The sequence below is a fragment of the Aythya ferina genome (genome assembly GCF_964211825.1).
Source record: "Aythya ferina genome assembly, chromosome: 13".
Taxonomy (NCBI): Eukaryota; Metazoa; Chordata; class Aves; order Anseriformes; family Anatidae; genus Aythya; species Aythya ferina.
The window spans coordinates 5017800-5042218 of record NC_140311.1 but is presented as its reverse complement, the minus strand read 5'-3'; the positions used below and the strand labels follow the sequence as shown (position 1 = coordinate 5042218).

At 34.8% G+C, this 24419-nt stretch overlaps 1 protein-coding gene across 1 annotated transcript in view; it reads left to right on the top strand.

The window, feature by feature from the left end:
* Positions 1-24419, top strand: part of LOC311444168 (uncharacterized protein) — a 384485-nt gene that overhangs the window by 313034 nt on the left and 47032 nt on the right. Inside the window, exon 4 of the mRNA XM_084535132.1 lies at positions 11365-11505. Coding sequence (XP_084391258.1) covers positions 11365-11491 — 127 coding nt within the window. The 3' untranslated portion in view covers positions 11492-11505. The remainder of the gene's footprint in view (positions 1-11364; positions 11506-24419) is intronic.

Here is a 24419-nt window from a genome sequence, read left to right as displayed (position 1 = left end):
TCCCACTTACCTATTGAATGAAATACCACAGGACTGGGTCCAAAGCATTTTAAGAGTCAGGCATGAAATGCTTGACCCTGAACAGATACTGAGCAGAAGGAAACAGAGTAAGTAGGTGATATTCCTGAGCCTAATTTTCAGATACACTATAGGAGGCTATGTTTAATGCAGAGAAGTCAGTAAGTACATTTTGTCAGAGACATAAGGAACAGCTTTGCCTTGATCTGTTTCAGAGATCATCAAAGAACAGATTAAAAGGCCTGAAAGCTCTGTTCAGCCATCATTCAGCTGTATGCTGTATAACAACGCAAACATGCTTCCTTTCTGCCTCACCAGGTAGCTCAGTTTAGACAGGCTTTTTTCTCTTGTGATAACAATGCTTCCCTCACCGTTCATATGTTTTTGTTAGCTCCATGTGTAAAAGCTAATTGAATTTATCTGTTAGCAAGTGGATATAAGCTTGAAATTAAATGAAATAGGTGTCAAATAGTAGGTGCAGAGCTTCTGCTGAGGACTCCTTTCTTGACAGGGTAAGGACTCTTCTTCATACATACACTGGGATGGAAGCAAGGAGCAAAAGGATCAGGGAAGATTCTCAGTGAAGCAAAATTGATGTCATTTTAGATCATAGTTTCTCCTGTAGCCAAACAAAAGCAGTTACAATATCATCTAGAAATGAGCAGACTACTGTTTGAAGAGCATTAGAGAAATAACTTGGAAGCTAACATTGTAAAGAATAATATTTAGTTGAGGGGATACATGGTAGTCATACCTTTAATCTGTTTAAGAATTGAGGCAACTGAGAAGCTACTCTACATGCAGGCTCCATATCTTCCTTTGTAATGCACATTTAGTTAATCTGTTCTTTCCTTGACTTATTGGCTTATTGGTCTGCTAAAATGCTAGCCCCCCGATTAAAATTAATATAAGAAGATGAATTTCCAGTGCTATTTCATATAATAAATTGCCCATAATTAAATGTTCAAGTTCTCTTACTACCAACTATTGTGCTGATTTCTTCTCTGGAGTTTGATGTATGAGACATGAGGCTATATTGCTAAAATCTATTTTAATCAAAGGAAATTTAAATTATACAATTGTTAAATACAATATTTGATTAAAATACAGAAATATTCCTGATTATTAAGATGATAGGTCATGTATTCTACTTCAGCAAAAAATACCATACATTTTGCTCATGTAAGAGCAGATAATTCTCTTTTCATTGTTACATTTTTGTGAATGTTTATCATTTCAAAACATCTGTTTTTAAATATAAGTAATATTATAGATATTAAATCATTTGCATTGCAGTGATAGATAGACACTCAAAAGCAGTAGGATCAACAGTAGAAATTTTTTAATGAATTCAATTCTCTTTGCAGTCATTATTCAGTGGATTGGAAAAACACTTCTCCAAAACAGATGCTGATATTTGTTTTCATTTTTTGATGAAGAAATTTCTTTTTTTTTAAAAAAAAAAAAAAAGTGTAAAATTTATAAGGTGGAGGGCAACAAGTGATGAATAATGGTATTTCTCCAGAAAAAAAGTGAAACATGGGCAAATCAAGATGCTTGCCTTGATCATTGCAGTATGATAATTTGGCACTAAAGAACAAGGTCTTTTTTCCTCAGTGGAGTTGTTCATGGCCATCATGAACAAGCCCCAACTATGTTCCATTAACAGGTTCTTCTTTGTAATGATATTAAAGAAGCCAGATACTTCTAATTCAGTCTGGGCTAATCATTATGTACTTCATCTTAGTTTAAAGGAGCCTTGAGTGTGGTTCACTGGGATCATGGACTAAACAATAATGCAAAATTGTAGGTATAGTTTTAAAAGATAATGAATAAAGTACATCTTGTTCAGTTTCAAATTGTTATTTTAAAAGAGGAATCTATTGTGTGAGACTACTAGGTTGTCCTGCCTGAAATTCTTTTTTCTTTCCACAGAAAAGTAGAAGAGGCAAAAGTGGCTAGGGTATAGCATATCACTTGATCTCTTAATTAAAAATAAATAAATAAATAAAAATAGATACAGACAAAGTTATACATTCCCTGGTAAAAATATGACAAAATCTTTTGACAGGAAACAGGCAAGTTAAGAACCTGGAAGACCCAGGGGAGAGGTATGAGTTGGTGGGGCTTTTGTGACACGTACACTTGTAAGAAATGTTATGGAACTTGTTCACTCACTAACCATGTGAAATAGAGCCAGCAGTGTACTTTCAGGTCACTGATTAGAAACCTGTAACCACCTTAAAGAACTGAGAAGGGTTTTAGAAGGAAAAAAAAAAAAAAAAGATTTTGATGGAGGATGCTGTAATGACAGTCTAATGCTGTATGTTATATCCAAGACAGTGAAAGATTGAAGGCAGTATGATGTGTATGATGTGCAATTCGGGGTAATATTCAACATTACAGAAAGTTGAATGATAAATTAGAACTGCGCAGCATGCAGCAGGGAACAGTAGCCAACACTGAGCATTGTGAAAGGATCCAACATTTTATGAGATAATTATCTGAACAGTTGTCGGGTGAATATAATGCACTGTTGAACTTATTGGGAAGTCAGATAATTTAAACAACGTGTACTAGAAAAGTGCTAGTAACAATAGACTGGCAGTTAGACTTTTTTTTTTTTTATTTGAACAGTATCAGGCTGAACTAGCATCTCACCATTTTACTGAGCAGTGGCTGTTTGTAAATCACATATTACAGCACAGAGAAGAAAATAAATACATATAGTAGGATTTATAGAAAGCAAATAGTTATTTTGTCTATTAAAGGAGCATCAAACTAATTACAATGTAGGGGCAAAATCAATATGCTATGACTCATAAATGTAAAGGATACACAGGATGAATTGATGATCACTTTATTTTGAAGAAAGTAAGCAGTCCAGTGATTTTAGCAGCAAATGTGAGAAATTTGTGAAATATAATATAACTCTCAAAACCCAGAGCTTTTCTGGGGTCACAACACAGAATTTTTTGAAAGGAGAAAATGTCAGCAATTTATTGGATCCTTCAGAGGATTTCACTACTCTGCTTAAAAGTATTTGTTTCTTCTTTTATGAAGAACTGGACTATTCATGTTTCCTTCCTACCTTAATTAATCATAAAAAAAAAAGTAATTATGATTTATTTTGCCCACATAACAGGAATGTATGCAAACAGAAGGGTGTAACCTTCCTTCTCACAGTTACCATCTTCAAATGTATATTCTGTGTACACATTAAGATTTTTTTTTATTATCATTTTTTACTCTGAAACACAAACCCAACAACCATGCTGTACACATTTCAGGGAATTTTACTTCAGATTGACTCTAATCTGTTCTCCTGGACTGAAATATATGTGATTGAAGTACTTAAATTAATAAATATTTTGAGATAAAGTAAATCAAGAAATTAAGTAAAGATCTTGAGCTCTTGAGCTACTCAAAAATTTTGAATTCCATGCTTATTTTTTATTTTAAAAGGTTATCTCTTCATTCCTTTCCTATAGGGCTGCCAGGTCTAAATAATCTGATTTTAAAGGTTATATTCCAAATTACAAAATTGGTTTCATATGTATATAAAATTATTACAAACCTATATACTGTAACTCCTTGGTCTTGCTTCTGAATTTCTTTACTAATAATATTACTATTATTATTTGTTTGTATAGTAGCATACAAATGGCCCTACTCCCAGGTCAGGGAATCTGTTGTGCTAGTAGATAAAATAATCAGAAAGAAAAAGATGTCCCAGATTGTGTACCAAGTACAAGTCATTTATTGGTGTATGCAGAATTTGAAACTGATAAATAGCTTAATTCCCATAATGAGTGTATTCTGTAGAGACATAATCTTACCTTTGCTAAGTTTGCTGTGGGAACAGTAACAGAGTCTAAATTGAGACTAACAGGAAAATAATGAAAGATACATCTGTTTGTTCTGGTTTTGTTTGTTTGTTCATTCATTTTGTTGCTGTTTGTTTGTCTTTTCTTTCGGGGGGGATTAAATCTTATGTGTGCTTGCTTGACCAAGTGGAAGCCATAAAGACAGAGTTAGCAGCATATAAGAAAAAGGTACTCTCCCTGGAAAAGGCTGTGGGGTAAACCCTGAAATGGCCTTGTATGTATTTTTGTAGAAAAGACCTCTATAGTTTGAAGAACAGCATAAAGAAAAGAACCAATGTGTTTGTCCCTAACTCCAGTAAACAGCTGAACAAGCTGAGATCAGAAGCTAATCAATGGTGGCACTTGATGTATCAGTAGTTCATACGAAATGACGAGTTGGAGGAAAGGCCAGATAGGCACATGACAGTCAGGTTGTCTGCCATGTGACAGAAATGGGAGGGGGGGGGAAGGAAAAGATGCGAAAGGATGAAGAAGAGAAATGCTCTTTGCAACAGCATTTTGAATGACTGCCAGTAGGGCAAATCTGAACTTGTAAAATCTGTAGAAAATATTAGTGATGTAACATAAAACCTGAACAAAAGCTTGTGGATGAAATTTGTCCCACGTGATTACAGAGCTGAGAGGTCCAAGCCCAGCTGGTATTCAGGTAAGGGATCTCAGCAAGGAGAATGCAAGACAATTCTACTGGGTTCACTTAGACTATTGTCCTGTCTCTGAGAAAGGTGAGTTGCAGATTCCTCTGGAAGAGAACTAATATGAAAACTGGAAAGGCAAGAATGGCAATACTGACCACAGAAATAACTTGTGGAGATGCTAAAAAAAAAAAAAAAAACATCTGAGGACAGGAAAGACTGAATAATAAAGCACAGCTAAACCAGATTGGACAACTTTGTTTTTTCCCATGTAAGACTAGCTTTAATAGTAGTTAAGAGCTCTTTCTTCCATATCCCTTCCCCAGATCATCTCAGAGGAAACTGCCTCACTAGTCCCTTAAATACACAGAATGCATAGAATAAAAGTCAGGAAATAATAGACTTCCAAAGGTAATGCTTCTAAAAGCTAATGGAGGGAGGAAAATAATAACCAAAACAAAACAACAACAGCAACAAAAAATAAAGAACAACAAACCGGAGTTTTTCACACAATCTGTAAGGATGAATGCCTGTTTCCCATGATTGTAGGTCACTCTTCAGTGCTTCATCTTGATATGAATAGATCCCTCAATAGTTAATTTAGCCAAGGGAGGATTCAGATCAATCCTCCTCACTCCAGCCATGCTTCCTTCTAAATCAATAATGGCTGATGAATACTGCTGCCAAGCTCACAACACAGACACAATGGAAATCCTGCTCTTTCAGAAAGTTCCTTTGCAAGCTCTTTGGATAAAGGGTGCTTTACTGCTTCTCTGCAAAATCTCAGCAATGAAGCTGAATACCTGATGATGCTGTCATTCTGCAGAAGCAGCACTACACTGGTAACCTGCACCTTGCTGCTCTTTGAGGATTTAGTAAGAACTGTTTGAATTCCTTTCCAAATGAATTCAAACACATGCTCTATAGAGCTTGCATCTTTAATAAAATCTGAAAATATGTTTTTTGTTGTTGCTTTGTTTTGTTTTTAAGCTAGCTTTTGCTTTCAAAACACATGCAATTTTGTTTTTCAGAATCTCTCTCTGATAATTGGAAGAGTGATTTTATTTAAGTTATGTAAGTTGTAGTTCTGTAAGCAATGCAAGCTATCTGAATTAAAATTTAGCTCGGTTGTTCATCTTCTGGAAGAATTAGGAAAATGTAAAGGTAGGAAAGCCAGCTGGATTTTGCAGTTCACATACATAAATAAAATCTCTAATGTACACCAATAAACTATAATAAAGTACTAAAAGAAGATTCCATTTTGTTAACTAGAAAGATATGATACACTCTTTTGAGAATTCAATCCTTTTTAATGTAGATATGCCCAGTAAAAACTATGCCTGAGTATAAACCATAAGATCATTGTCCATAGTTAACAATGGTTTATAGGATACTTACTTAAAAATTCCAATAATTAATAATAAATATCACTTTTCAATTGCACATGAAACTCTGATACTAAAAATAATACCAAATTTACAAACATGCCGCTCCAGAGTATGCAGTCAGACTTGGCAGTTATAAGTACGGATTTGTGGCTAGAAGGATGCATTCTCCTTGAAGCTGTTTGTGCATCCTACTTATCAAAAAACAAGAGATTTCCTGGAGATTTCCTTTAATTAGCTGGAACAAGCCATTAGTAAAACAAGCAACTAAAACCATAAGTATATAAGCCATTAGTCTTCTAGCATAGTTTGTACAAAAATAATAATTAAAAATATATCCTAAAATTCAATAAGGAAGCAGCCAGATTGAATAACAACCATTTCTACATGGGCAACAATGTTTATGAGTGTAGGAAGGGAAAAGATAGCAGTCAGTGAAGATAACAAGAAGAGAGGACAGACATGCTCCATATTAATGTGGTTTATGTCCCTTACTTTTTAGCTCATTAAAGGCTCCACTTATCCTTGTGGCAATCAGAAGTAATCATTGGTGCCAATGATGTGTTTGTATTTGGTCATTAATATGATGCAATGTCATTTCAAAAAAAAAATCAGATGAACTTCAAGCTTTGAAACACAGCTATTTTATTTTGACTGTTTACTGGAGTAGCCACTTCCCAGTGTGATTTGAATATGACTTGTGAGGTGCACTTCGAGGGGCTCACATGTGGCAATAGAAGTGTTTCTTCTATTAACTATAATGAGAATTGCATGACTCATTCCACTCACACCAGGCTAAAATGTACCCCTGTGGTTCTGTACTATGTATATTGACTTGAATGAAGCTTTGTGTAATAAGATTTAAATTGTAATGACTCATTATGTCAACCTTTTTTCTGGTATTTTACATAGTAAGTGTACTACATAGTGTGCAGTATGCTACTGCAGAAAATCCTAGTAAGTATGATAAGATTGCAGTGGGTAGCTAAAAAACAGACAAACAATCAAAAAACACACTGTTATGAAAAGTTCTGACAAAATCTTGGCACAATCATAGTTTCAAAAAGAAGTTTGGCTGTTTTTTTTTAATGTGTGTGTGTGTTTTCACTGACATTATCATTGGCCCAGAGTACACTCCTGAAGCCATCACATTTAGATGTGTATCCTCATTTAGTGGGTGGAACAAGATATTTTTGTTTATATGGGTTTGAAGTGAATGATGTGAAAATATTATTTTTCACAACTGTTTAAACATTCAGACATACACACAAACACAACTGTTTCCTAATAATCCTTTTATCTGCCTGAAGCTGAAATAACTTTCTTTCTTGTAAGGATCTGTTATTGAGAGTTATTTATTAGTAACTAGATGTTGACCTTGATTTCATCAAAAAATAAGTACAGTCCCAAAGAGCTCTTGATTTTCATTTTAAATTGCATAACATGTAGACTATAAATACAAACTCTTTTGCTCAGAACAGTGGCATTTTAACTGCTTGAAATAAAAGGTTTTCTGGATCAGCGTTTTCTCTCATCTTTTCAGTGTATATTGGTGGCCTGTTACAAAGATACCTCTGAAACTTCCAAAGCTGTTTCGAGCTAGATGTGATGGTGGACAATTATTTTTTATTCACTCAAGAAAGTGTTAAAAAAAAAAAAAAAAAAAAAAAAAGAAGGAATGGATATTTTGTGTAAAATCACCTGTAGATACATATCTTTCCTTCTTATAATGATTACCTATAGAGTACTTAAAGAATTACTATGCCCTGAGATACCATTTTGTGCCTGATTACTTTAATAGACAAATCCAAATCTCGCTAATCTACACACAGAAGTAAATGGCCTGTAAGCCTAGACTATGGCTCTTTTGTGCCAGTTTTTGAACAGAGAGGTTAATGAAACTATGGAACAAACATACACACACATCTTGCTGTATGTATCTGCATTCATCTACAAATCACAGGTTTCTAAATGGTGTCCCCATTTAAATATCCACTGCAACTATGAACACCCTTCTCTCCCTCTGAACTTCCTGTTTCAGAATTTCATATCATCAATCAAATCATTTAATACTAAAGGTTGGGAAAATGGGAAAGGGACCAGAAGATTGACAAAGAAATAAGAAAGATAACTGAAGCTTAAAGCTTCTTACAGTCTGTCACAGTGGCTCATGTTACCCCTACATCAGTGCTCTTGCTTCTTTTAAATATCTAAGTATTTATGGAGTAGCTACCAGAGGCAGTGAAGTGAAAGCTACAGAACTGGCAGACATCAGTTTCTAATAGCTGATGGCCTTCCTCCTTTTCTCCCCTATTATATATGCTCTGTGAAATGTTATCAATGAACAAACAGCGACCAAGCCAGCTTTTAATTTTCCCAACTCACTTAGATGTACTTTGTCTCACCCTCCCAGCAAACTGGTAGGAATTTTTGGTTTGGTTTGCTTGTCTTTTTTGCTGGCAGCTCTTCCTGCTCTCATTAGTACATGAAAGTCTAATTGTGTTGAGCAGCTCTGTCTTGGCAAGCAGCTTGCAAATTATATGTGAACTGGGATGGGAATATCAGAGAAGCCTAGCAGAAGATGTCATTAATTCTACTCTTAGCAGGTAAGTTTTTCTCAGGTGAATGATATGCTATTCTTCTTACCTGAAAAGATGGTAGAGATTTTTTCCTAAGCCTTCTGCATTGTAGTATGCAAGAGATATGCTCATAACTAATTAGAAATCAGTCAGAACTTCAGTGTGAAATTTAGAGAAAAAGAGCTTAATACAGTAGAGAATCAAACAATTACTTTCTGCTTATTGAGTAGTGACTCAATATCTAGTTTGTTAGCTATGTTTATGTTTTGTTTTGTTTAGTTTAGTCTATTTTTGTTTTTAATCAGTATCTTAATTCAAAAGCACACAGGGAATATATATATGTTTTATTTCCCTTGTAGAAAAAAAAAAAAAAAAGCTAAAACATAAGATTGCAGACTCATTTTTTTTTCTTTTTTTTCTCCAATAGGATCATAAATTATTTAAAGTTTCTTCATCTACAGAATGCCCAGATGAATGCACTGAGATGCACAAAGATGGGAACCTAAAAAGATTATACTGATTCAACGATTCCTGCCAACAAATGAAATAAAAATAATGTCTTTTTCATAATATTTAAAATATAGGGAATTTATTTTTCTCATTTAATTTTTCTATTGTATCAACAAATTATTTAATACACATCAGTGTCAAATGGAAGTGTATAAACATAGCTGAAATGCAAATGTATGTTATCCGTCCATTTTCATTTTCCCTGAATTTTTTTTTTTTTTTTTTTTCCACTCTGTTCTCTGCAATTGGAAAGGCAATATTGTTTTATGAGTGCAGTGGTAATTAATTCTGGCATTTTTTTTCTTTAACTACTTCTTTTCTTGGTGCTTACAGAAGAACTTTTCAAAATTAAATACACAGGGCTCCTTTTCAACACTAATATTGATCTTTTGTCTTTTAACAAATAGACAGAAACAATACCCAACAAGGAAAAAATAACAAGCTGACAGTACTCAAAAAGCAAAATCAACTTTTTGTTCTTTTGCTAATGACTACTGTGAGCAAGCCAAGATCCAGCAGCACCCCAAGAGAAAAGAAGAGAGTCCTTCAAGTATCAGTGATATGGTCAGGAGTTAAATCCAATAGATGGAATTTTTTTCCCCCTCTTGAACCTAAAAATTAAGAAATAAATTCAAATGAGAACTCTGCAGTTCTTTTTCTTACCTTATGCTTTTCAACATCCATGGCAGTGCCTTTCAAAAGGGGCTACAAATACTTTAATCCACGAGGATGCAGGAAATGAATCCTAACCATAAACAAACATTGCCCCTGTAGTCCAAGTATACAAGATAAGGTTATGCAATCTCCACCCCTTGTGCCTAACATGGCAGGAATACAAGTGGCAATGTATCATAGCATTTTGTGTATGCATTTCTCAAAGTTCAGTCCTTTGGATCTGGAAGTACCAATGTCTGTGAATGGACAGGTAGTTAACAAAAAACAGCAGGCTAAAGAGAAAGTGTATACTGAGAGATAGTGTTTAAATCCTTCTGAGGTCTGATAAACTCTGGAGGCTGGTGGTCTAGAAGAATCTGCAAAAAGATCACTGTGATGCTCCATGAGTTGGCCTCCCATTTGTTATCTCCATCCATGTTACTGTGAGTGACAATGTGAGAGTATGTGTGTGTCTGAACTGTGAGTAGGTATGGTATGGTTGGTATTCATATGGTATGAATAGTTACCTGTGGTTAATAATAAAAGCTTTATTAGTAATATGAACTTAAGAAATACAAGGTATTTTAATAAATATTGGTTATAGTCTGTCTCCCCAGCTTGATCTCCTACCAGGAAAAATGTTATTTATAATAATTTAATATTATTTCTATTTGGAAAGGGCAAGGGGTGAACCATTTAATGCAAGGTGTGCTAGGTAGTTGCAGAGGAGACCTGGACCCCTTTATCCAAGTGTTGTGCAGTAACTTCACTTCCTGAATGGGTAGGTTCTACCAGCAATAAACACCTTACAATTTCTTTTTATTAATATATTTATGAGCCTTCAGTTCCTATTAAGTTTAAAAGGGTCATACTCTTTTGTTTTGATGGTGCAAAGGATTCTGGTTTGCTTTTGCTGTTTTTAAATCTTAACTAGAGCCAGAAGGCTGGATCGTTGTAGACATAATGTATTATCATTAACTTCATGAAGCAATTTCTCATGTACAATTTTGCTAGTGCAGACATTCTAGCTTTTAGTTTAATTGAATTTGTTGATAAATCTGTCATGACATGCTTTCTATATATGATCTTTCTACAGAAAAATTATTTCTACAGAATAAAATTCACTTCATGAATAGGATCAGAACAAAGCTTGGACACTTTTAATCACATATTGAAATGGTTTCTAATAAGCAGTAGGAAGGACTTAGATTGGCTGTCTCTTCATTTATGATTTTCCCGTTAACATTTGCAATGGGAAAAACAAACAAACAAACAAACAAAAACAACAAACATATGTTGAGATCACATGTTTCAGCAAATGTTTTCATTAAATATTACCAATTTTTTTCATTATTGAAAGTGGAATAATCTTTATCTCATCAATGAAGCCAGTAAACAAATGCACTCTTGCCTGCAGTGTCTTTTATATTAGAATTTCAGTTTCTACACTTGTCCCCAAGGCCAAGAAAGAGCATGACTTCGTGTTCTCAGTGTGCTGTGTTTCATCAGGTTGTGTCTTAGTATATACATGTTACTTTAGATCTAAGGAGATGTGACAGAAGGTAACAGACTATACTGTGGTGCTGCAATGTCAGCCTGCTCACCAGAAAGATTAGAAAATGCAGTGCTGTAAGCACATTGGCTGGAAAGCAGAAAGCAAACATAGTAACATCTATTTTTATTTTATTTTTTTTGACAGGAAATCAAATAATTGGAGTACACGTGCTCTGTCATTGAAAAACAAACAAACAAACAACTGTTACTGCCATGAGAATAAGTTTGCTTTTCCTTTTGGTATGGCAGCAAGTGATTATCACCTTCAGTAGAACTGGATCAGACAGTGAGTATATTGTAGATACATGGAAGAGGAAATAGTGACTAAGCACTACTGGATTTAACGCACTTTATTGTAACAATAGTAAAAAGAATATATTCCTTTCTGAATCTGTGTTTTGTTACTTTTTATGATGGTGGTAGTATGTTTTGTTTATTTGTTTGTGTTTTTTTGGTTGGATGGTTGATTTTTGTTTTTGTTTTTTGGTATGAGAATCTTACTGACTTCAGTTTGCATATTTTTTGGTAATAAGACAGCCTTTCTTATTACAGTGCTACATTTTGTATCTCTTTGACCACAAGATGTTCCAGTTACTTAAAGCTTTCTTGATGTTATTGCACTGAGAAAATTTACTTCAGTAGCCCTAAAAGCCATTCCAGGAATAAGACTTGATCCTGCACTCAATTATCTGTCCACATTCCATCAAATATCTGAAAAGAGGTTAAACAAAATGTAAGAACACCAGGCCTTAGATTAGCCAGTAAATGTTATCTGGGAATTGACTTTTTTCTTTCCCCCTAATGCAACAAAAATTAATGCCAGCAAGCATCTTGATTGTATCAAAACTAGCCTCACTTTCATGACTGCCAAACTGTTTTTACAAACTCAATTATCAGTCATTTTAATTTCCCTGTAATTCATAAAAAAATGCAGAGGAGGACTCACATCTTAGAAGAGGATGTAATATTGGTGTGGTCATGCAGAAAAACATTGTCCTTAAAAGTTATTAAAGCCAGTCAGCGGGAGAAAGGAAATAAAATTAGCTCATCTTAATTCAAAGTCCTATTTTATTTTAATTGTCATTTGGCTGTTGGGAATCACCAACCCTATCCAACCTTCATATTTATATTCTCTCTCATTTCACATTTATGTTTTTGTAAACAAGCAAAAGCTTACCTTTGTAAGTTTTTAACTGGCCGGTTTCTGAAACTTTTCAAATAGATTTTTTCAGTGAAATGTCTATTTGACATTACTGAGTAATCTGAAGTAATACACCATGAGTTACCATATCATACCTTCTTCTGTTAGATGAGACATCCAACTATAAATTTGGTGACTGTGGCCACTTCAGCATGCTGAGTATTCAGGAAAAATTCTAACAAAATTTAATTTAGTCTAAAACTAAAAAGAAGATAATTTTTGACAGTAGCAGTCCAGGTAGTTATGCCCACATGCATTTATTAGCACACTAATATGTACAACAGCATAAGAGGCAGGGAGAGAGAGTGTAAGTGCCTAAGTGGAAATGCAGTGAATAACCTTAAGGATTAAAGTGCATCAGATCCTTATAGCAAGTGACACAGTCCTGCTGTCAGTTACTGGAAAAATACCTCTGCTCCTTCCTTTTATGAAATCACTCTCTGTGAGGTTTCAAGGACAAAATGAAGAGGATTGTTTTTTTTCTTTTCTCTTTCTTTCTTTCTTTCTTTCTTTCTTTCTTTCTTTCTTTCTTTCTTTCTTTCTTTCTTTCTTTCTTTTTTTCTTTTCTTTCTTTCTTTCTTTCTTTCTTTCTTTCTTTCTTTCTTTCTTTCTTTCTTTCTTTCTTTCTTTCTTTCTTTCTTTCTTTCTTTCTTTCTTTCTTTCTTTCTTTCTTTCCACTCCAATTTTTAATAATATACTGACATGAAGCATCCTTCATTGTTTTGGTACATGGTACTCTCCAGCACTCCAGTCCCCATTTTAGGTATAAATTAATTTTGAAATACCTGAAATAAAGGCATATATTGGGCAAAAGAGTTCACAATTTTTTTGGCTCAGTATAGATGGGAGGGGGGAGCAGACAGGAAGACCTGAGCAATATGTACAAATTGTTAAATAGTACAAGGAAAAGCAATGTGACTGAAGAATTTAGAAGACCAAAAATAAACTGAAATTAGCCATCTCTCAGTGTTTACTTTACCAGAAGAGGAATTTGTGTTGGTTATTTATAAATATCACCAGGGAAACGACTAACAATAATGCTATCTCTTCCTATTACAAGGAATTTGTGCCATGTTTTACCTCATCCTCCCCAAACATACACCTCATTTTGGACACAAACAGTGAAACTGAAATATCCGCATTCCAGCAAGCTTAAAATAGGAGTGTTCTTAGTTATATTTCCCCATCTACCATATAAAAGTCAACTCTGATTTGGGGACATGAAGCAAAATTTCATCTAAAATTTAGGTTCTTACTTATGTGCAATGTTATCTTTGCAGAAGAGGTAATTTCTAGAAATTAGATAGTTCAGGAAATGTCGTTTATAATAATAAAAAATCTTTCACCATCTTAACCTCCACATTAACGCAGAGCTTATACTAATGTACCTGCACATCAAGTGTTAAAAGAATGTGCTAAAAAAAAAGTCTGAGAAGCTGCACTCTCCAGCCCCTAACCACGGATACTAGTGTCCACTAGATCTGCCTGTTTCTGAGGCAGAAAGGCAAAGCAAGTAAGAAAGAAGATAGTTTTACTTTTTTCTTGTAAATCTATCCTGCTTAATTAGAAAAAGACAAACAGATAGATCTGTGGGCTATTCTGAAATTTTATTAAAAAATAAATAAAATTAAATTTTAAAAGTAGCTGGACTGCTACTGTTAAAGTTTAATTTAAAATGTATTTAAAATTTAAATTTTATTTATTTATTTATTCATTTGTCTTGTATTCTTCATAGTGTATTTACATCCTGTTAAGGAAATGTCAGAAAGCTCTGTCTGCCTGGCAGCTCACAAGAGCTGGGTATTGAACCCTTACCCCACAGAGATAGTATCACAGCCACCCACAGTTATGAATTCACTGGAGTCATTGCTGTGCTAGCAGTGAGAGCCCCAGTCTTATTATTGTTTATGAATTTTCAGGAGCTGATATAAACATGCAGTATTAAGACTTGCAAAATTTGCTGAAGCCAACATATTCCACAAATTCATCCTTTATTGCTATTTACAACCTGAAAACAAAAATGCTTTTGATTTTGGAGGTTTGACTTACCTAAACATATGACAAACCTTTAAATTTCAAGTGTGTTACATTTTTTCAGCTACCCTTTGGGACCACTAGCCAAGATTTTACAAAAGAAGACACTTAAAGGTCAGAAACTATTCTGACTGAAGTGGTTTTATATCCTGTGTGCTGAAATACAGAAAAGAGAACATCAGATGACATGCATGTCAGCTCTCAGTTCAGGCTCTTAAATTGATATGCCTGTATTTACTGATCTTGACAAATCTGAATGCTGGACACCAGTGGAAATCCAGAGTTTAGAAGCAATGGCTAGCAGGTGAACCCAGCTAAAGAAGGGACACCTGCTGCATAGACAGGCTTTATTTCTGTGGCCTCAGTGCATAACAGGACAGAGTAATAACTCTCAGTGACTATGAGAAAGCTGAACACTTGTATCACAGACTCAATTTCTTGTTCATGTGGTTTTTGTACTGCAGATTACACTGCTGTCAGATGAATATTCCATCTAAAGAATAAAGAATATTCCATCTAAAACACTTCTTAGCAAATAACTTTTTGAGTATCATGTTGAAAAAGAATGCTTTCCATTAATTTTAATAAAAAAGATATCTTTGTCTTACTCTTCCATTAATTTTAATAAAAAAGATATCTTTGTCTTACTCTTCCCACACACAAATTGCGATGAAATCAAGCAAATAAAGTCATAAAGTATGCCTGACTCAAACCCTGCTCCGTGTGTCCAGCAGATAGCAGTATGTGGTGGTTTTACTCAGGTGGGTGGCTGAGCTCCACCACAACCTCTCTCTCATTTCCCCTCCTCAAAGAGGAATGGGAAGTAAATACACTGAAAAGGGCTCAAGGGTTGAGATAAGGTTGAGGAGATTACACAGTAATTATAATGACGAGCAAAATAGACTCAGCATAGGGAGATAGTAAGATTTGTTACCTATTACTAACAAGCTAGAGAAGCAAGAAACATAGGAAAGAAACCAAAAGCGCCATCCCCTCCTTACCCCCCCCACTCTCTTCCACCTCCTCCCCCTGAGCGGCACAGATGAACGGGGGAACAGGGGTTATGGTCAGTCTACAGCACTTCTCCACTGCTCCTTCTTGGTCACTCTCGTCCCCAGTGCTGTGGGGTCCCTCCCACAGGATGCAGTCCTTGCTGAACTGATCTGGCATGGGCTTCCCACAGGCAGCAGCTCTTCAAGAACTGCTCCAGATATGGGTCCATACCACGGGATCGATCCCTGAGGAGCAAACTGCTCCAACCTGGGTCCCCCACGGGCAGCAGCTCCTGCCAGGTCACCTGTTTCTGCGTGGTCTCCTCTCCACAGGCTACAGGTCAAGCCTGGAATCTGCTCCAGCAGGGGTCTTCCACGGACCACAGCCTTTGTCAGAGCGGGTCCAGCTGCTCCGCCATGGTCTCCTTCATGGGCTGCAGCATGGAACCCTGCTCCACTGTGGTACTCTGTGGGCTGCAGGGGGACAGCCTACTTCACCATGGTCCTCACCACAGGCCTCAGGGGACTTCTGCTCCAGCGCATGGAGCAGCTCTCCCCTTGACCTTGGCACCTGCAAGGCTGGTTCTCACTCCTCTCACTCTCCCAGCTGCTGTGTGGTGCAGCATGTTTTTTTCTTTGGTTGTTTGTTTTTTTTTTTGCTTGTTTTCCCTGTCTTAAATATGCTCTCACAGAGGCACAAAACAGCATCGCTTATTGGCTTAGCTCTGGTCAGCTGCAGGGCCCTAACCTAACATGGGGCAGCTTCTAGATTCTTCTCACAGAAGCCACCCCTATGGCCCCCTGCTACCAAAACCTTGCCCTGTAAACCCACTACACAGTACAACAGCCTAAGACGAAATATTCACCTCGTACATGTGGAGATTTGCCTGGTTGGTGTTTGCCGTGGGATCTTCCTCATCCCTTCCAATTAATGTAGTCTTGGTGAGTGTCTAAATCCTATATACTTGTATAAATGGTCAAAAATATCTGGAACAAGTACAGTGTATCCTATCATAATGAATGACTTCAGCTACCTGAGATGGAAACCCAGAATCTCTCAGAAGGCTGCTCTACCTCTTCCATTCATGGAAATGTAAAAGACAGAATCAGGCTTTTAGTTACTTTATTTTTTAATTATGTTGCCTTGTAAGTGACATACCCTCTAGGTCTTACACAATTCTAAGCTGCAATGACTCTGGCATTTTTCCTTTTTTTAAAAAAAAATGTGTCTATCCATAGGAGCTTCAGCAGCTATACAATGGCTTCATTTCACTTTTGTAAAAGTATTAGAAATTATTCAGGCCTCAAGACAAAAATGCTCAAAGTTGAGTTTTTTATCACTTAAACATCAATACCTCTGGCTGCACACAAACTATTCAGAATACTTTCACAGAGTTGGCAGAAAACAAAGAAAGACATTTTTCACAATACTGCTATCAATTAAGCTTCTTGTCTCACAAAGGCAAACTCATGCCTTTGGCAGCTTCCTGTCCAGGACAGATTTGGTCACTGTCATCATCAAACAGGAACCAAGGATGTCTTCTGTGTATTGATCTCCATTATGTGGCTGCAAAATTTTTTATTATTTTTTTTAATGTAAGAATGTAGACTATACTGGAGAAAGCAGAAGCTTCATAGGGGAGAAATACCTGACATTTTTTTTTCTTAGATGTAAGGTCCACTTATTTGGGTTTCTTGTTCCAGCCCTTAATCTATGGTAAATTGTTTGTCCATGACGAAATTATTAACTGACTCAGTTTACTGTCTGGGCAGGCAATAATCAGATGTGGGAGTGCAAGGCCAATCCTAATCAGCATTGTTCCAGGAACATGCAGCTAATGGTCTTATGGCAAGAAATTGAATCTCCGTCCTTATCAAATCAAAGATTAAGAAATCTTTGAACATGAAGATTTCAGGCTCAGTGTTTCCTCTTTGTAGAACAAGTCTCTCCTCCCTCCTCTCCAAAGAGTGGAGAACAGAAAATAAAGGATTTCCCAAAACATTCAGTCCTTAGAACACAGCATGCAGGAAGTCTGCAAGACTTTGTACATACTGAGTAGGTGCATTGGGCAAGTGTCTGCATATTTTCAGGGAGATTCAGTTGCGTAACTATTGTTTCTTTCTGGTCACTTATGTCTTTAAAAGTCTTTGTAACTGTATGCATTCAGACTTTTTAAATAACCAGACTGTCTTACGTAATTACTTAGACCTTACATATAGCCAATCAAACTTCTCTTAGCAAAAGTTTTTGGTAAAGGAAGTTGATTCACATTTGGCAGAAATATTCTGAGCTCACATTGTTTGGAAAATTAATTTCTCTAAGAATTAGGTACAGACCTTAGCATCAGCATCAGCAAGTGTGATGGGAGTTCTGAAGAGATTTTCCTTTCTCCTTGATTTCGCTCAGCAAAGACAGAAAAACAGAAATATGAACATTTCATCTAGCATTTCTCTCACATAAGCAGTTCCAATTCCTCCATTTCTAAAATGAGAAGATACAAATTGGAATAAGCTCCACAAGATTTATTATTTAATGTTTCATTTTTGTCCACAGAATATCAACCAATCTTGCTTCCACCATTAATTTAATGATGACCATGACACCAGGTAGCAGAAGTTAATGAAGGTTCTTCCAAACAATTTCACTAACTTACTCTCTTTTGATGCATCTAAATAACCCAACTAGAGCTCATGGCAGACTTAAAAGCTAATTATCAACTAGTTACTGCCATTTTAGTACTGTATATGTATGTATAAATTATAGCAATACTGGCACTTAAAACAAACAACCTACTAAAAAAAATAAAAAAAAAAAACAAGTGACACTGTAGTACCAGGAGCATTAGGAGGCAAAAACAGAAACTGCAATCTGGTTAGTATCTTCCAAAGTGAGTCTTAATTGTCTTATTAGTTGGAGATTGATGAAAGAATTTTTTCAGCCATCATTTTAAGTGAACACTAAGTTATTCAAAATAACTTTGAGAATCAAATAATTAGTCAAATAACACACAAAGTCAATAATGTGTGACCATCAACAAATGACAAATGTATGAGCAATGGAACAATACTGGTTAGCTGCAGAGAATTCCTGTGTATCCAACATTAATTGTTTATTCCGGTTATTACATTCATTCAAATGTATGAGAAAGCAAACTATTGATTTACTGATGTCAAGGAGTACTTAGTGCAACAGTTTAAACAAAGCATGGCTGTCTCCATATATAATTCATGTTTATTATAAATGTAAAGGAGAAGAAAAATGCTACAAGTGTATGTGTAGGCTCAGCTATGTAAATTCCTCTTGTTTTCTGAATGTAATAAATATTCTGTTTACCTGTAGAAATAATCAGAATTTTTCCTGCACTAGGTAAGTAATTTCCAGAATGAGAGTCAGTGTTATTAAAGGCATTCTCCAAACACAAATAGCTTCATTCCAAATTAAAGCACATCATTAGGTATTTAAAAAACTGTCTGGATTTGTTGCTTTATTCTTAACATGCTTGACACATGTGCCTCACAAATTTTCAAATGGATCTAAAACATGTCCTGTGTTACATTTTTTGTGGGATGGCACTCATTTAGAGAATACACAATGGTGCAATCTTCTTCTGTTTGCTCAGAACCCTGTTTTTCTGTTATTGAGCTAGTAATGTGGTTATGTCAAGATGTCTTTAAAATTTTAAACTTCTGGTTCACTCAATTTCATTAGCAGATGTTTTCTCCTTTTCCATATGTCAGCATCACATTATAGTAATAATAATAGAATTATTATTATTATTACTATAAAATTATAGTAATTATTTTAATTACTATTAAAATGTAGTAATTATTATTACTATAAAATTATAGTAATAATATGATGCTCCCTCTCATTCCAGGAGTTTGTAATGTCTTCACTGGATACCCCTCACTTTTTTTCTTATCCTAATAAAAAGCAGAAATTTACTTGGGATTTGTTCATCAATTACATATTCACCATGTAATTGACATGGGAAAAGTAAAGTTCTAGGTGCACATTTCTAATTAAAATATCATGCCAATTACTAACTTGAAATCAAAATCCTACTGTGTAATGGTTTATTATGCAACGTATCTGAACAAACCAACGCAGGGCAATGCATAGCCCCTTTTTGTTTCAGTGTCTTCAGCAAAATAGGTCCAGACCACTAAGTTACTCAGAAATAGTGTATCAGAGTGAGTGAGAGCATGTGCCTTGAAGGCATAATAATGATAGTGCTTGTTAAGGTCACTATTTTCATTTCAAAGTACAGCAACAACTCTTAAAAAAAAAAAAAAAAAAAAAAAAAAAAAAATCACAACCAAGAAGAACTCAGAATTAGCACAATGTCACAGCATATTTACAAATGCTATGTCATGCCTGTACACAAGAAAATAGCCCCAGAGTAAATAATTGCCTAAAATACAGGAACTCATTTAGACCATAGAGAATAATCAACCAGAAATCATAACTGCTTTGGATAACAGAAGTGATCAATCATCATCCAATTACCTGTGTAGATAAGCTGTATGCTTTTAGAGAGTGAGATACTGTGCTAACTCTTGTCTCTTTGCTTGTAAGGTCTTCAAAAAATAATAATTCTGATCTTGAAATAAATAAGGTTTGAACTTCTCTTTTACTTTATTATAATTCTTAGCAGATTAGACTTGGTAAGACTCTTAGCATTTTAAATCTTAAAGTACTGTCTTTAAATAAGCTTGTCTTTGCTGACCTGTCACCTTTAAGTTATTTGCAGAGAACTTTGATTAAGTAGCATTAAGTAAGTCTTTTCCCTAAATGATCCAGAAAATGTAACTTTAAATAGGTCATTAAAAAAAATAAATAAATCTGCGCTAATTTTCTCAAGTCTTTTCCCACTATTTGTCTTAATAGGTAAAGCCCTGTCTGCATTTGCTAGGGGTTGCAGCCGTTGCTGCCGACAAAGAAGGTAGTCAGTTAGACACATTCCTACAGTGACCTCAGAGCTTTCATATGAACTCTCTGCCTTCTGGAAATACTGTACTTTACTTGGAAAGCACCTTTCTCACTTCCAGTCCTACATTTTCTGAAAATTTTTGAGTTCTGCCGAGCACACTCAAAACTGTCTGCAGTCCTATTTAACTCTCTGCAGTCCTGTTTTATTTACTTTTATTTTTCTTACTTGCCTTTAAGAACTTTCGATTTTATCAAAATAATTTCATCATTCTCGTATTTCTTTTCTTTTTTTTTTTTTTTATTTTTTATTTAAAAAAACAGAGTTAAGTTCCATTTTCTATTTTCCCATTATGGTTGGGGTCGACAACTAGCCTAATAATAAGAACAACAATAACAATAATGATTTTAAATGGCTTGTTTACCAAGTTCTTTGATGGTCTACAAAAGCAAAGCATTGTTCTTACACACAGTGTGTAAACCTAAATAAATCTGCAAAAATGGCCTGGTTAGCTTGTGAAGCACATCTCATCTGAATCCTATTTTGCAGCATGCTAGAAAAAGCTCAGGAGCAGAGGACTATTTTAATCTCTCACATTCTCAATTTTGACAGAGACATTGAAAGAGAAATTTCTCTATGTATTCTTTTTTAAATTTCAGGCAAAATCTAGTCTAAGGACTTGGGTGGGCTTCTTATTAGCTTTGTCATGTTCTTTTCAATAGTCAGTAGCCCCTGACAGACTTCAGTCACTACTATAGATAGCAAATATTTAAAGATGTTTTTAAAGTAGTATGTGAAATCAAACCCTGACTCCAACAAACTGGTGAGCTAGAGTTGAAAGGCTTTTTTTGAAGTTGGTGACTCCCATAGTCCCAGAATCATCTCAGAAGTACATGTTAGTAAGGAAGACTGAGTGATCACACAAGTGTATTACCAAATACATTTCTTTTACCTTTGAGAGCTGATATATCAGTTGATATATCACACTTCATTGATATATCACACTTCATTCTGTTAGGTCGTGCATTGGGAAGTAACCTACAGCAAAAGTAAAATGACTACATATATTTAGTTACAAATAAAAACATCCTTCTTCTTGAAATATTTTCAACTGACCTTTTTGGTCCTGTTAACTAGAGAAGGGATTGTTTCTGAGACTGGTTTAGATGCAATAATTGCTTAAACATGACATTTAGGATTTGCTCAGAGGTGAGAGGCAAAAAGGGACCTTTTTCCAATCAGTGAGCAATGTCTTACATTTCTTCCTAGTCTCCTTATCCTCAGCTGTTTCTAAACACATCTTGTACATAAGAACTTCTGTAGACGATGCAGCAAATTTTCAGCCTGTAGGAAGTTTGAGCAGTTAAGAAGACTAGCATAGCACTAATAAAATCTAAACGCTTATAGTCAAATCTTATTCCTGATGCTGCTAAATGGGAACTTACAACTTAACATAATAGGCAATTTAGCATATAAATGTGCCCCATAAAAGCAGGATGTTGGCAGTGCAAAACTATAAATGTTAACCTTTGGGCAAGCTGTTAGAAATGTGCTACAGGCTTTTGCAATTTTAATGAACTTGTTTGCACATATGAAGTTTATTTTGTACTAAACACTAAGGATACACACACAGACTAAGAGGAACACCTTCAGAAACACAGACCTGTAGGAGTTCGTCACAAAGCACAGGCCTACAAAATTTGTTACCTTTTCTTTTTTTTCTTTTTTTTTTTTTTTTGCCATTCTGAAGCTTTGTCTTAATCATTGAAAACAATTTCATAGCAGTGTAAATAAATTAAATTAATGGAATTAACATTATTGTACCTTACCATGCATCAGTAGTACTAACATACATAGGTCTAAAAGATGGAACATTTTGTGTCTGAATTTTAAGAACAGAACATCACCTACATACTTGGTTGCTTTGTTGCTCTGTATTATGCCACTTCACATGCTGTTAAATATATCCTTGACATTAATTTTGTGTAGAAAGCAACTAAGAAATTTATTTGTTTAACTGTAAAAAGATAAACCCTTTAAATCATTAATATTAAAAATATTCGCACTCACTTATACTTCGCCTATGAAATATATGGTTCATTACATTTCTATTAGAATTTCTTAGTTTAATTTAGTCAAATCTAAGGTAATTACCTGTATTCTCCTAAATTCAAGACTGCAATATAAAACTTCTTAAATTTAGGGAACAGAGAAATCTTGTGAATAGATGTAACAGAGTATGTATGATAATGCATTACACTTCTTACATGTATAATATGTATTACATGTCTTGCCTTTGTGTAGCTATATTTATACAGCAGATGGAAATTCATTATTTTGGTATTATTCCTGTAACATTTTTATGATATGAAGCATTACCCTGAAGTACAAAAGGAAAATCCTTGGGGTAACACTTTCTTTTTCAGATCGTTGCCCATTATGATCCCTCAGGAAAAATTAAAAAATAAAAAAATAATAAAAATGCTCACTAGCATTGTGGCTCCACTTATGGCAAAAGACAGAATCAGGACAGGAACACATTTCTCATTGCTCCCATTAGTCTTGCAGAAGATGCTCAGTGTCAATAGAACTCAAAGATACACTGGGCATACAGACCCTTGTATGAATGGTGTAAACGTATCTTCTTCTACCCTTAATGCCTCTGTCTTTTCTGAGTATGATTAGTATGTCAGGTAAAACAAACAAACAAAAAATATATTTGTCAGATACACTTTTTCTGAAAAAGTAAAAACATTCCCAGTAAAAACATTCTTTTTCATTTTCTGGTTTAGGAAACCCAGCACTTTCTTGCCATAATAGATGTGTAGCCATTGCACTACACTTATATGAAAATATCAGGAAACTGTGAACATGAAATAGAGCAACTTATGTTTGGCTCATGTTACAATAATATCTAAGGCTTTGTCTATTTCCTTCCTGGGTGCCAAAGATTATATGTGTCTCTGGCCCACAGCTTCTCTCACCTTTCTGATCTATAATATTTTTATGTTAAGATTCACAGGGAGTCTGAGGGTAATACTTGGTTGATCTTGATTGATCCATCATTCAGATTTTAAAATTTAGTAAATTTTGTTGACAATACAAAGATATTTTTTTTCTACATTAGGAGACAAAAATTGGCAAAGTCTTCAAAAACTATGGTGGCTGTCATCTGTGTGATTTACTCCAAAGCATATCATTTTATTTACTCCAAAAATCTCCATTCCTCCAGTCATTTTTGTTTGCTGTTAAAGCAGATCATGTGCTATATATCCAAATTTAGTAGCTCTTTCATAAGCTATTATTCCAATAGTACCATAGATTATTCCAATGGTACTTTTACACCTCTTTGTTTTCAAAATATATGTTAATGATAAAGTTCAGACAAAAAAAAAAAAAAAAAAAAAAAAAAAGAAACTCTGTTACTGTTTACGTGTATATAAACAGTACTGAAGTGCAGAAAGAAATCTGTTCAGTGAGCTAGACCCTGAATTGCATGCTACACATTGAGTTACTGATATCACTTCCTGCATCTGCCATAGCATCAGCCACACTGCTGAATTAAATATAGTATCCACAGCATCTGGGATATCACTTCAATCAGGATTCGTCACCTTTCATATGAGAAACATCATCTAAATGAATTATGTACATTAAGAACTGAATCTTATACACAGTGTATTAAATGATTCAATGAAATCAACTTGTGTTATAGAATAATGCAATTCTGGATTTTCTTTCTAGATTGCCTACATCTTTAAAGAAGCTTGCATGTAGTTTCTTTACTGGAATTTTATATTTAAGAGAGGTCCATGCCTTTCAATGAGACCAACAAAACGACATGACTTTTCAGAAAAACAAGAGAGAGCATGTTCATCTGGATATGTTCAGGCACACTGATAAAAAAAAAATAAATTATTATTATTATTATTTTTCACTACACAACTATTTTGCTGCCAAACATATCTTGGCAACTCCTTTTCTAACATAACTTGATTTTTTTTTCCACTAAAGAGCTGATAATCTGTTGCCAAGCTTTACT